Consider the following 14,230-nt stretch of genomic DNA (forward strand, 5'->3'; position numbering starts at 1 on the left):
GGTGTTGCCAATAAAATAGTATTTATTTATGTTCCCTTTTTACACTGTTTTGTGGTAAGACGACAACAATATGGATTGTTATCAGCTATTTAAAAAAAGAGTGACATATTGAATTGAAGTTTTTAATTCTTATTTTCCCATTTTCTTGTGTGACACCCCATTTGTTTCCCATCTTTCTCTCAGGGCATCAACTGGATTTCTTCTTTCTTCATCTGCTATACATCTCTGTTAAATGCCTGTCGCTCAATCTTTACACTTGTTCTCTGTTACTCTGCATAACCCCCCCTCCACCCTGCCAAAGGCCAACGCCCCCCCTCCCCAGACAGCTGTCTCACCGCAGCACAGAGCTACGATGTGACACCGTGCTATAAATACGAGTACACATAGACACTCACAAATACACACACACACACGTACACACACACACACACACACACACACACACACACACTATAAATACCAGCTCTGTGCAAAACACACTGCAGCAGTATAAATATTTAAGTATAAATGTGTAATGAATTTATTGATATTTTGCCCATGCCAGCAGGCACTGTTTTGAGCCGCAGAGTGGTGAACCAGTGTGGTGGGATTGAAGTGGTGCTGAGGGATTGTGGGAACGCATGTTCCGAGTTAGGCAGCTGACCAATCGGTGGGCTGGAATCTGGAAGCCGCATCACAGAAAGAGCTACTGATCAGTACCAGTCTTCATAGCCATCCATCTCTCTCTTTTAATCACTAACTTTATTCACTTTTTTGCTTTCTTTATCTCCTTTCTTGCTTTCTTTTCCGTTGGTATCAACGCTGTTTCTGCCAAGAGTCATTCTCTTTATTTTTGTGTTTTTTTCTTAACACTTCCTCATGTTCAACTTTTGTAATTGCTGCACACAAGCTCAGCAGGCATGTGTCTGATTTATGAATGAGGATTTGAAATATTGCTCCACCCAGAATTTTTAACACAGCTCGACGCAGATTTGTATAAATGAACGAACGGGTGACTATGTCTATGGACATCGAGTGACATATTCTTATGTTGCTTAAATAATACTGAATATTTGCTTAAATTGCTAAAATTGCAGTTGCTAAAGTTGCTGATTGGCGATAATGGAAACTGTTCAGTTGTTATGGTACATTATTCTCTAAATTGCAACAAATCAGCATACATGTGTTTTTTTTTTTTTTACAGCTGTGAAAGTATTACTTTGAATGTATCCTGTATAAAGACTGAGATGCAAAAAAAGTAACAAAGCCTGCTCTCCCACTAGACACTGTAGCTATTGTGGTTTTAGTTTTATTGGGAGTAGCCAGTATCACTTCCGTTCCATAACAATCTCAATTAACTCTGCTGTTTGTTCAATAAAATTGTTTCAATGTCCCAATTTCCTTCCTCAGTAGTAGCTGTTCCACTCTGTTCAACTATTTGCCTCATGGGAACGTGAGTCTGATGTAGATTTTGTCTATAAATACCTTCTGTGCAACAAGTGCTGTGGTAAGATTTAGTTTTAGTTCTTTTGCTAAGTTAGCAAAATAATCGTAGTTCTTAATGGGCTGAATTTAGATTAGACCAGTCCTGTTCCACTGTTTATGCATGGACATTTATATTGCTAATTAAATCCCTTTTGAGCTTTGCAATATCTTTTTCAGTTGCAAACAGAACAACACTTGAATGTTACTTCAAAAGAAACCACGGCAGATGTGTTTTCTGCCCAGAATAACATGTTGATTGCAACAGATGGTAAAATATTCTGGAGGCATTGTGGGATTGTTATCCATTGGATGGTCTTTGACCGTGTCATTTAAATCAGCTCACATACATACAGATATAACGTTTCACTCGTGAAGCGTAGAGTGTATAGATTGAGGGTTGTTCTCCTGACCTTTATAACGCTGATTCTGGGTTCTTGATCCAGGTGGTGTTGGTTAGCATCAGCAGCTTGGATGTCTCAGACCACTTATTGGTGCCCCTACCAGGTGACAGTCTGAGCTGTCTGAATGTCTAAAACATGTAGCCCTGGCCTCTTCCTCTTCTCCCTCTACACAAGAAACACATTTTTGGTTTCAATATAATGAAATGGAAAGGAAATATATATGGAGTTCAGAAATTGTGCTTGAACTTCATGAAAAGTAAAAAAAAGTAGACGAGAAACAGTGAAGTCATTTTCTGATTACTTACACATCTCTTTATACAATTGTATGTGTCTTTATGCTCCTCTCTCATTTTCCAGCCTCCTAACTTTGTATTCTCTCTCTTCTTCTACACGTTTCCATTTTGTTTACATTCTCTCCCTTGATTCAACCAAATCTTCCTGTCACCCTACTTGTCTCTTCTGACCTCCTCCTTGCTAATCCGTGGACTTTCTCCCTTCCTCATCTCTCATCAACCCATCCTCCCTACGTTCTTACAAAGCAACGTCGCTCTGCCCTTCCTCCAGTTCCACTCATCAGAGGTCACTGTTCTTTTTCTAATTTTATGTAGCATGTCTGTATAACATGTCTGCTTGTTGTTTGTTTCTCTCCATTTCTCTCCATCTTTCATTCCTCCTCTCTCTCTCTCTCTCTCTCTCTCTCTCTCTCTCTCTCTCTCTCTCTCTCTCTCTCTCTCTCTCTCTCTCTCTCTCTCTCTCTCTCTCTCTCTTTCCCTCTCCCTCTCGCTTTCTCACTTGCCCTCCTCCCTTTCTGCTTTCTCTCCCTCTTTTTACCCAAAGTTCTGCAGCCCAGCTGGCATGGTTTTCTAGTGGTGTAGTAAAATATAAATATAATAAGGACGTTTTTGAGCTGGTGAATCCATTCTGAGCAGAGAAACATCACCACAGAGTCCACAGATGTGGCACACACTCAAGAGAGAGAGAGAGAGAGAGAGAGAGAGAGAGAGAGAGAGAGAGAGAGAGAGAGAGAGAGAGAGAGAGAGAGAGAGAGAGAGAGATGGAGAGAGGGAGGAGAAAAGATCCCATTTGACATGGAGAGAGTACAGCCGGAGCACTGACTGCATTATTGTTGGCGCTAGCCAGCTACTAGACTTGTTATTAGGACACTTCATACAAATTTTACTCAAGACTTCGTCAACAATCTTCAAGCAAGTCTTCAATCTTTTGATTATGAGTCTCAATAAGCCCTCAAGTCTTATTTCAAGAATATTATTTTAATGGAAGTTTTGAAAAACTAGCCCCTTGTAATTAATGAATATGCTAAAAGTCCAAGTATGAGGACATTCAATCCCTCAGTTGTATTGGTGTTAGTACTTAATCATGGTTAGCAAAACAAATGTCTCCTCTCTTCTTTTTAAATCAAACAGTGTATTTGTCATGAACAGAGACCTGCATAGTTTCCAATGACCATAATAGGAAGACAACTGTTGAAAACTAATTAATGTGTATGTTCCATTCCAATCTTTACTATTTAATGAATGACAAATAGTCTAAGAAGCAGTATACTTCTGCACAATTAAGCGTGTGTGTGTGCGTGTGTGCGTGTGTGTGTGTGTGTGTGTGTGTGTGTGTGTGTGTGTGAGTGTGGTTTTATAAGACTGTTTACTTGTAATAATGACATTTTAAATGTGAAACTGCACTTGTGGGTTTGACAACCTACAGCTGTGGCTACCTGCATGCTTGTGTATTATTTGGTGTAAGTGGATGTGTGTGTGTGCTTCCGTCTCTCCGTCCATGTGTTTAGTGTCAGAGCATAGCGACTTCAGTCCCTGGGCAGCTCTTTGTTTGCTTTAGCCATGTGGTGGCTAGCCTATCCCGCTAACTCCGAGACACATTTAGCCTGTGCTCCACTTTTACATCCTCCTGCTTTTATTTTCCTTCCGTCTGCTTTCCGACCAAAAACGCTGCAGTGAACTGGCCTAAAGTAAGAGCAGTATCAGTGCCACTCTCAACCATTGATAGACAGTTTTGGTTGTTGTGGTTTTCGCTGGCTGCCATGTTAGCTTCGGCTTAGCTCCTAAACGGCTTGCAATGTCCAAGTGACCGTACCTGCCAAAAATGTAGGTCAAAATGTGTGAGGGCTAAGTGCAGCACATCCAGGACGTTTTATATACTTGACTTGGAAAATTAAGACTTACAAGATTTCCGACAGAACCACTCTGTTGCTGAGAAGCCTATCAAAACCTAGTCAGAGGTGTTTATTGTGGTCTGGGGTTGGATGCTGGAGTGTGTGGAGGGACAGAAGGAGGGGGAGAAGAAGGAAGAGGGATGGTGGTTTCAGCCACCAGCTGTTGTTACCTTGAGCATAACGTCCTTTAACCCCCATTACAGCCTATCACCACAAGCCACAAACACGCAAGCTTCCACTGACTGCAAAACAACCAAAACTTACTTGTTTACCAGTTAATGTGTCATGTATTCATTGTTATGCATTCAACCTTTCTCCCGTATGTCTTTTTTTATCAACTCCTCAATTCCCATCTTGCACCCTCATTTCCCAATATGTTCTTGTCAACCCCTTTTTACAACGTTCTCACCCTCTTTCATTATCATCCTTTTTCACATGCACTCCATTTATTTCTCTTCATCTCCTTCTTAGCACTTCTTTTCATCTGTGTCTTCCTCCTTTTGCCCCACTCAGAGCCTTTGTTGGTTAGGGCCCCGGGTATATGTGGGTAACCCTGATGCCCATGTATAGGCCCTTGGCTGTGGACTCATAAAGCCCAAGTGCCAGTAGATGAAAGCAGAGAGAGAGATTCTGGGGCTGGCACCCATCTCCCTCTGCCCTGCCACCGTGGCCTCTTATTTTACGGAGAAAATTAATAACTTTAACAAACATCAATGAGCGAGGACCTGATGCTTGGTTGGCTTGGTGTGTGTGTGCGTGTGTATCTGTTAGCATGCGAGTTGCGCACGCATGGCTGGATTTGTGTGTTTCCGTGTGTTTGTAAGCCTCTGTGTGTGTGCATGTGTGTGTGTGTGTGTGTGTGTGTGTGTGTGTTTGAGCTCACACCTTACAGTATGTGAACTATTTCAGTAATGCAGAAAGAGGCGAGGAGAAATAGTGTAAGAACATGAAAGTTTGATAAACATGAATAGAGAAAGAATATTTTCCGGAGGTGTGGGGTGTCAGGCTCCACACTGGTTCGGTCTGATCAGATTTTTCTTTGCTTGAAAGGCCATGGTGTCCTTTCTTGAGGAAAAGAGGAACTGAAAGACGGCTGGAGGAAGGGAGGCATATATGGATGGATGGATGGGAGAATGTGACCACTTCTGAAGCATTGTCGACAGCCACGCTGAATGGGCAGCGGGCCTGCCTGGAGCCACGCCCGCATTTATGATCTTCAAAGGAAGGATGACACACACATGCACTCACGCACAGCCACAAAATGTTGATAGTTACAGGAAAACACGTGCTTGTGCAAAAAAAACAAAATATCTATATATATATACATACACGCACATTTGCATGTAGTTTTGTGCTCACGCATGCACACAGACAAATGTTTGTGCACATGTGGAATTTGCAGCACTGACATACTCATGCACACGATACCTAACACATACAACGTCCATGGGCCGAGACACAAGTCTGCTCATCAGAAGTGTTTGGAGGCAGATTGCATTTGCACAGTTTAGACAGAGCAAGGATTGCTGTTTCCACCTGTTTCCAGTCTTGGTGCTAACCAGCTGGCTGTAGCCTTAGACATACTGGACAAATATGATAGATGTATTGTTATTCTAATCTAACACTCAACAAGAAAGCAAATAGGTATATTTTCTAAAAAGTTTACATGTTATTAGACTACATGCACTACTACCACTCACTGATCTGCAACATTTAAGCTGTGCAATTTCACAAAGGTGGTCAATGTCCAAGTCGTCGACATTTACAACAATGGATTGGGACTTTGGTGACTCTTTTCTACGAATTTCCAAGTATGCTCAGTATCAAAAAAAGCTAAATGGAAGGGGAGCCATTCCCCTTCTGGGGATACTTCATTATCAGAGCATTTTCAGCTTAAAAAGCTGTAAACGTTCACTTTAACACTGACACCTATATATGACAAATGTTGATTTCTTTAAACTGGCTGGAGATGTGTGCTCCATACCAGGAAAGTCCTAATGAATTTACACTGGTCTCAGTTGATGTTCTATTTCAACTAAAAGGTAAACACAGCTATAGATGGCTGTTTACTGTGTGTGAATCCCTCTCTTTGCTTTTCTCTGTTCCATCAAGAGACATGAAAAGCGGCGGTGCAGCAGAAATACTTTATGGTGTTTACACTCACAAATAATAAAACATAAATTGTGGAAACCCTCAGCATTACAGTTCAGTTCATTCACAGGAGCCTGCCCTGAGAAACAGGGGTGAGACCACTGATTTTCTGTGGCAAATATTTAAAGAGCTAATTTGGAGGGGTTGGGTTTGCTGGTGTTTGCACGTGCTCGTATGTGTCTGTCTGTGTGTGTGTCCGTACACACAAACAGACACACACACACAGCCAGCAGCTAGGGAGCCAGAAAGCCAAAAGTTATAAAAAAAAATAATTATGTAATTTGTCAATTTAAGGGAACTAGCAGGAGGTTATTAATCGTGTAAATGAATTATGACAATTGTCTCGACTAATTGTCCGTCAGTCAATTCTAAATGATGCCAGAGAGTCAGTCAATCAGCAAACCAAACAATCGGTGTGACTGTCACTCAGTTTGCTGCCAAGTAATGCTTCAGCTATGAGTGTGATTGCCTGTTATTTACAGTTCCAAAAAAAAAAATAAGAAAAAAAAAAAAATCGCTTTCAAAGGCACAGACAGACCAAGACAACAACTGGAAATGAGGTGGCAGCAACAAAGGGGCAAAGCATATATTTGCTGCTCGCCTGACTCCCGGCAGTGTGGACAGGACTCTCCAGCGCGCCCTGTGCCCAGGAGGGGCGGGGTGGGTGGCAGAATAGGGACAGAGGGAGAGAGGGAGAGGAGGGCAGGACTGGCAGGGTGCGGTCTGAAGTGGCAACAGATCGTTTTGGATCACTCAAATCCCTTCAATTCAACTGGAAAGCTGCAGCTTGTTGCACGCCGGCTGCACGGAGAGAGGGAGCTTCCAATCCTGTGAGGGCACCAACCAAACAGCGGGCGAAAGTGGCTGCTGATGTTGTGACAGTTTCCCTGAGCAAAAGCAAGAGAGGGAGAGAAACCACAACACTGCAACTTGGATATCAGTAACCGCTCTCCCTCTCTCTTTAACTCTCTCACCCACTCAATCGACTTTGAACCTGTTTGTTTAAATACACGGACTTTACAGCCCGCACACTTACTGTTGATTCTGGCGGAGGGAGCGAAGTTTCTCAATTTGGGTACATTTTTTTTTGTTGTTTTTTGGTTGGAGCTGCTAAAAACTTTTTGGTGTCCTCATGGTGCTTGGAGCTGCCACGGTGAGCTTCTTTTATCCGAGTTTTTCGGACGTGATATTGCGACTGTCACGGACGATGGAGTCGGGAACTGAGCCGGAGAGGTATTGAAGACACCTCTATCCCCCCCGGGAGAGTCCTCCCTCCCCCCGGGGCGATGCGGATCTCCTTCCTCCTTCTCACCGCCTCTGTGTGTGCCACGATCCTCCTCCTCGCACCTGCCTCGGAGGGCTGCGGGCCGGGGAGGGGGTACGGCAAGAGGCGGCTCCCGAAGAAGCTCATCCCGCTTGCCTACAAACAATTTAGCCCCAACGTCGCCGAGAAGACCCTGGGAGCCAGCGGGAGACCCGAGGGCAAAATTACGCGCAACTCCGAACGCTTTAAAGAACTGACACCGAATTACAACACAGATATCATCTTCAAAGATGAGGAGGACACGGGCGCAGACAGGCTCATGACTCAGGTAAGGAGATCGGAGCGGAATGGGAGGGCATGAATGCAAAAATGTATCGCACAGATGCGCAAATATGGACCATTTTTCGTGACAATTTTTTTTTATAATATCTTATTTGATTCATCCAGAGACTGCAGCAGACCCAAGCCGTGCCGTCGAGTGAACTGAATAGCGTTAGGCTAGATGTGCTACCTTGTTCAATCCAATTGTCTCCCGAGTGTTTGCTGTCAGTTAAATGTTTAAACAAAATGATTGATTTAATTGACTCGACCCTGCGTTTCACCTCTGGATTTTGCTACTGGACATTCTTAGCTGCAGGGTTGTTTTGAAGAATTTCCTTCACTTCCAAACTAAGCCTCAATTAGTTTAACAGTCTGAATCATTGCTAATATGTACATGTTGTCAGGCCCATAACCAATCATTTTAGCGTTAAACAAAGTATATTCATGGGCCATTTACCAACCAATGCAGTCCTCTTGGTCTCATATCATATTGTGATGTGTATGTGTCTCACAAAGGCACCTTTCACCCATAATTATAAAAAAGAGCAGCAACAACTTTATATGCAGCGTGCCAAATCTCTGCTCTTTTTGAAATGCTCTGTAATGCAAAACAAATAATAATCTACATGTAATTGATTAACTGATTAATTCATTAATTTTGCACTGATGGATATTAATATTGACTGCATTGGCAATTCACTGCTTTGAATCAGATTCATTACATTTGAGAAAACGGATCTCCAGATCTGCTGAGAGGCATCTTGACCTCAAACCTTTTATGCAAGTCACTGAAAAACTGCAAAATCAGCCCAAGCAAACACACCTCGATAATTGTGTGTACTTTGACCTGACCAAATTCCCCTGACACAATTGTTGCAGAGTGATTGTTCAAATGTCTTGTGTTTTCAGTGTCTGTTCATGAAAAGGCAAGTAGTTTATTTGCTTTATGGCTCTCCTTCTTTGGGCTCCTTTCTCTCAATGGTCCACCTTCCCTCTCCCGCCTTAACAAGATGATGTCTCTGACTATCGGCTCCAGCAGACACCCACCCAAAAACAAAGGATGCTTGTTTCTCTGAACTTTTTGTTGACAACCCGTCTGTAAACAGGCCTCATACTCATCCCACCAAACTCTTCTCACGTTGTCCCTCTTTTATTCTCTTCATTTGGTCTTTCTCCACCTCCAGCTGCTCACTCAACATTATTACAGCAACTTCATTTTGTATTTGTAGTGTTTGTCTCTAACTCCTGCCTTCCTTTCTCCTCCCTGTACCTCTCTCTTAGCGTTGTAAAGACAAGTTAAACTCCCTGGCCATCTCAGTGATGAACATGTGGCCGGGTGTCAAGCTCAGAGTGACGGAGGGCTGGGATGAGGATGGCCATCATTCAGAGGACTCGCTGCACTATGAAGGACGTTCTGTCGACATCACCACCTCAGACAGGTATGCAATACTGCACATCATGTGGTGTTAATAGGACTTAAAGTCAGCTTTTAGTTATTAAAAAACAGTCACTCAGTCAGTCAATTTATCAGTAATGAGTCAACCAATTGGTGAAATTCCTCCTGGAATTACAATATTTTAAGTATATTACATTATACAAATGCATCTATAGATGTCAGTGGAATAATGGATGTTGTCTGTACATGTTTAGAGTTAACTATATTCATATATATATATATATATATTTTATAGGGACAGAAATAAGTATGCCATGTTGGCCCGGCTGGCCGTGGAAGCTGGATTTGACTGGGTCTACTACGAGTCCAAAGCCCACATTCACTGTAGCGTCAAGTCAGGTAAGAGACGGCTATGAGCTATGAGTGCATTATCTGCATGTGTTTGTATGTTTTTTTTGCGGCTGGCTGTCATTACCACTAATGAGGTGGATGCCTTTGTTGATGATTCACTAATGGTTTACCTTGATAGTGCCGCTATCATAAGTCTATGTGTGTGTTTGTGTGTATGGCCTATTGGGAGCCAATCAAAGCAGGGAGGTGCACCTGTGCTCTTTACTGGATTCAGTCCCTCTTCTCGAGAACATCGTGAATCATTCTTTGTGTAGAATATTTTGCCCTATAATGTGCAGATTGAGTCATTGTAAGTTGTAGGGCAGTGCAATAGCTAATATTTAATTTGCAATGAATAACATATACTGTACTTTATATTGGAATTCCCATCTGGCTCTCGTTAAAGCATTCCAATGATAAAGCGTTTAATTTTTTTCCCAGTTTTATTGCAAATCAGATACAGTTCTTACGCAAACAATACTTGACCGCATTCCACCTCAAGCCATTCTAACTTTTGAGACATTTTAGAAACCCATTTACCCATGTCTGGTACCACCAGTTATTTGATGCCAAACTACATTCTAGCAGTCCATTGAGGTTAGTAAGCTGTGAGATGATTAACTCTCCCTTTGTTTTGCTGTTGCTTTTCCTTCAGCAGGTTTCTCTCAGATCTCTTATCTAAGTCTTATCACCTCCCGGTCACAGCCCTCCTTTTCTGCAGCCCTCTGGCGTACAGACACACACCTTGAACAAATATTTGGCTGCCTTAAGACTGCTTTGAGACAACCCTCCTACACACACACACACACACACACACACACACACACACACACACACACACTGTGACAACACACACACACATACATTTATAGTGATGCATTTCTTATGTGAAACCGTCCTAGGAAATATTTGATTTTATTCTTGCCTCCAATTGTTCACAGTGCAGTTCCACATGCTTTCCCCCCCCCCCCGAAATAACAGAGTTCATTTTCAAGAATCAAGCTCATTACGTTGTGCCAGTGCTCTTTTCTTGTGTGGGACCATTGTGACTGAGCATGTGACTCAGTTTAAAACACAAACTCTGCTGTAATCCAAATAATATCTCGACCCACGTCTGAGTCTGTGTACTTTGCCGTTTCTCTGACCCCAGGCCGTGCTCTGACTGTGGTGATACAATCAGCTGGTTATCCATTAGCTTATGCTGACTACCTCTTCTTGCCACCTCGTCTCACTGCGTCTTAAAGGGCCACCTTATTCAGAAATACTCCAACCAGCTCAAATGCAGGCCGAGATCCTGTGGAATATTGAACAGCCTAAATGGCCGACAATATTCTGACAAAGCTGAGGCAGACATGCCTTTCCAATAACGTTGTATTGCTTGTGTCACCATGCCAAATTGAGTTTGTCACATTCACTCGAGAACCAGGCATTCAAGCTATATCAAAGAATAGGGGGAAATGTTACAGTGACAGGAAGAGAGTTTCCCTTTTTACAATTTAAATCACCTTCTTTTGAGCCCATCAAGTATTTTATGAACCTCATAAAAAACTATGTATTTCAAGTCCCATTCACATGCCTTTGTATTGCAGAATGCTGACAGGGCCACACAGACCTGTTGCATTTTTCAAAGAAATCACAAATTAACGAATTAGTTTAGAAAAAAAACAACTTTTCTCTGTGTATTTGAATGAGTTCTAATAATAAGAAGAGGGGCAGACAGAAAAGACAGAGTTTGAACATGAGTCACATTATATACATAAGTTAACAATCTCCCGCTGATCCACTGAGATAAAGATGTCCTTGAGTCAGTGTCAAAGTCTTGCCTGTTTTATAGATTACTCAGTGACCTAGAACAATCTGCAGATGCAGCCGCTGTTGAAGGCAAAGTGCTTTACTCCTGAGAGAAATTCAAACTGCATTCCTCTCTCTTCACGACTCGACTGCTCGTCTTTGCATCACCACCAAAACAAACAATGCAATAAAAACTAATGAAAACGAATTTAAATTGAATAAAATAATCATATTTCTCTTCCTTTCATCTCTCCAGAACATTCAGTGGCAGCCAAAACCGGTGGCTGTTTCCCTGGCGAAGCTCAGGTTATTCTCAAAGGCGGGGCTTCAAAACAGATGCGTGACCTTCGGCCTGGCGACCAGGTCTTAGCCTCCTCCACGACAGATGGTCATGGCCCCCTCATCTACAGCCCGGTCTCATCCTTTCTGGACTACCAGCCCAATGTCACAAAGATCTTTTACAACATTGGCACCAACAGAGGACTTAATATTACTCTCACAGCCGCTCACTTGATCTTTGTCACAGACTGCACTGGTGGGCTGAGTGAACCCAACTGGAAAGAGACAGCTGAAAATTTGCTTTTGTGCTCCAAAAGCCAGGAAGCAGGTCTGAGGACAGTGTTTGCCAGTGACGTCCGTCCAGGACAGTGTGTACTTACATCACAAGGGAAATTGATGTCACAGGCATCACTTTCAGTTGTGACCTTTGTAGAAGAACAGAGGAGCGCTGGGTTGTATGCTCCACTAACTCAGCATGGGTCCATAGTGGTGAACGGTGTGCTAGCATCCTGCTACGCTGCTGTGGACAATCACCATTTGGCCCACTGGGTCCTGGCCCCACTGAGGTTCTTCTACAGCCTGATGGGACCTTCAGAACCGCAGAGCGACGGCCTGCACTGGTACCCTCGGCTTCTACAGAGGCTGGGGCAAACACTGTTGGGCGCTGAACACTTCCACTCCTGGGGGAACGAGCAAGGACATAGATAGGAGCCACAGAGGCATGTTTCACACTGATAACTTCATACTGCATATCTGTATTCAGGAGCACCTACATACAGATTGAGGGACCAACAAAGACAATTGATTTTATAGTGAACATTTGTTTTCACCCTACTCGCCTGCATTTTCTGTACTTCATCAATCTCCTTTTTTGTATCACATTGGACAAAGAGAAGAGACTGAGAAGATGAGTCTGGTGATTTCAATTTCCTTATTTCCAGACGATTTAGAGGACTGGAAGGTTAATTAAATACAGGTATGTTAGAATATAATTTAAAACACACACATAAGTATCTCCTATGTTTAATTTAAGAGGTGAATATCTTTGTAAATATGTTTTATGTTCCACTCAGAGCACCTCAGAGATCAAAAACATGAAACAATAGCTTTCATAAAAACATAGTCAATGTAGGCAATGAGTATAATCAAGTTTCATCATTCCTTTGTACTGTATTCACTGTAATGTGTGAGCATGTGTGCCGCTCGACACCCCTCTGGGGTAGTTGGAGAAAATATAAACATTTGAGGACACCTTTTGTGACACATTTTAGGAGCATCAGGATTAGAGAAAAGGTGAACAAATGAAGGAAACACGTTTTGAAGGAAACAAGAAAAGAGAATAGCATGGAGAAAACTAGTGACTAAACAAAGTGAGATTTAAAGCTCTATGTACATAAGTATTTATACAGTTACGGAACGTTAAAAAAAGACAACACATTTAATTTACTGGCAGAATCATCACTGCAGTAAATCCATTGATGCTTTACTCTTTTAATAAAGCCTGTTTTTTTTTAGAATGAATTTACTGAATACTATTTAAATGGACAATGAGTCATGAAGTTCTGTGTATTAAATGAATGCAATGTTGCAATTTGCTAGTGTTGCAATATAGATTCAAATCTCGGGCTTTGTGTGATAGCTGTGGATTGAAAGGGAAGGATGATGGACACTACGTGTGTACTAAAGTACTGCTATAAGATAGGTGCATGAGTTGTAATGGCCACACTGGCAATGTGGTGTTCCAAGGAAATCACATGCTTTCAGTGATCTTGTTTGTCTCACGCTGATATGTGGTTCATATATACATCTTCATGTTTTTGTTATCAGTTATTTTATTTAAAAGGAGTTTTTTTTAATTTTTTAAAAAAAAAGTTTTTCATTGTTTCAGGTTTTCCATTTTCAGGTCAGTAGTATCGAGTTAAGGTATACACAACACTCAGGCTGTATTAAACTACTGTATTAAGCAACAGCTATGCATCATATTAAATAACTCTCTTTAATCTCAAATAGTAAGTTACTTGATAGCTCTCCTTTGTATGGTCTTTTCTGTATTCTGTCTTTCACTGGCAGGGATATAACTATTTTAGAAAACACTATAGGAAGCAGATGTGGTTGGTGGCTGAATGCATTTGGATAAACATGCTGTTCATATTGCCCAAATGTGTTCTTCAAGTTGTCACTTGTTATATGAAGACTCAAACTTTGCTATCCAGGAACTCCAAGGCATTATTCTGTATGCCTTCTAAAATATGTGTCACATATGTATATTAAGCTATTGTTGGAGAGACTATTTAAAGATCTATTTTTAGAAAATAATGTAAACTATTATTATTTTTCGGCAACTCTGAGCATACAATTTGTATCTGAAACATAAAGTTGTTGTTTTTAGACCACAACTGCTCTGTGTTTTCTTTGGTTGCAACACATTTAGAAAATGTCATTACTAATCACTGATATAGTTTTACTCTATGCCATAAAGTCCCTTCTTTCGTTTCACCATGCTTGTTCTGATAGAGAGGCCACAGCTTTCTCTTCTCAGAAACAACATTGAGGGCGAGCAACTGCATTTCAAACTAATGCTAATAACC

At 41.8% G+C, this 14,230-nt stretch overlaps 1 protein-coding gene across 1 annotated transcript; it reads left to right on the forward strand.

Moving 5' to 3' along the window:
- Nucleotides 1–7,487: 7,487 nt before the first annotated feature.
- Nucleotides 7,488–12,350, forward strand: LOC137782907 (indian hedgehog B protein-like). The gene is made up of 4 exons (XM_068572613.1): nt 7,488–7,793; nt 9,068–9,225; nt 9,478–9,581; nt 11,620–12,350. Exons 1-4 carry the CDS (start codon nt 7,488–7,490, stop codon nt 12,348–12,350), a joined length of 1,299 nt encoding a protein of 432 aa, XP_068428714.1.
- The last annotated feature ends 1,880 nt before the right edge of the window (nt 12,351–14,230 follow it).

Source organism: Clinocottus analis, unplaced genomic scaffold (genome assembly GCF_023055335.1).
Source record: "Clinocottus analis isolate CAN_PGR_092001 unplaced genomic scaffold, fCliAna1.0.p SCAF_12, whole genome shotgun sequence".
Taxonomy (NCBI): domain Eukaryota; kingdom Metazoa; phylum Chordata; class Actinopteri; order Perciformes; family Cottidae; genus Clinocottus; species Clinocottus analis.

Bases quoted from the DNA above. Each gene is read 5' to 3' on its own strand.
- LOC137782907 (XM_068572613.1), top strand. From the start codon at position 7,488: ATGCGGATCTCCTTCCTCCTTCTCACCGCCTCTGTGTGTGCCACGATC. The intron at 7,794-9,067 runs GTAAGGAGATCG...CCTCTCTCTTAG, and splicing joins CAGACAGGCTCATGACTCAG to CGTTGTAAAGACAAGTTAAA. The intron at 9,582-11,619 runs GTAAGAGACGGC...TCATCTCTCCAG, and splicing joins TCACTGTAGCGTCAAGTCAG to AACATTCAGTGGCAGCCAAA.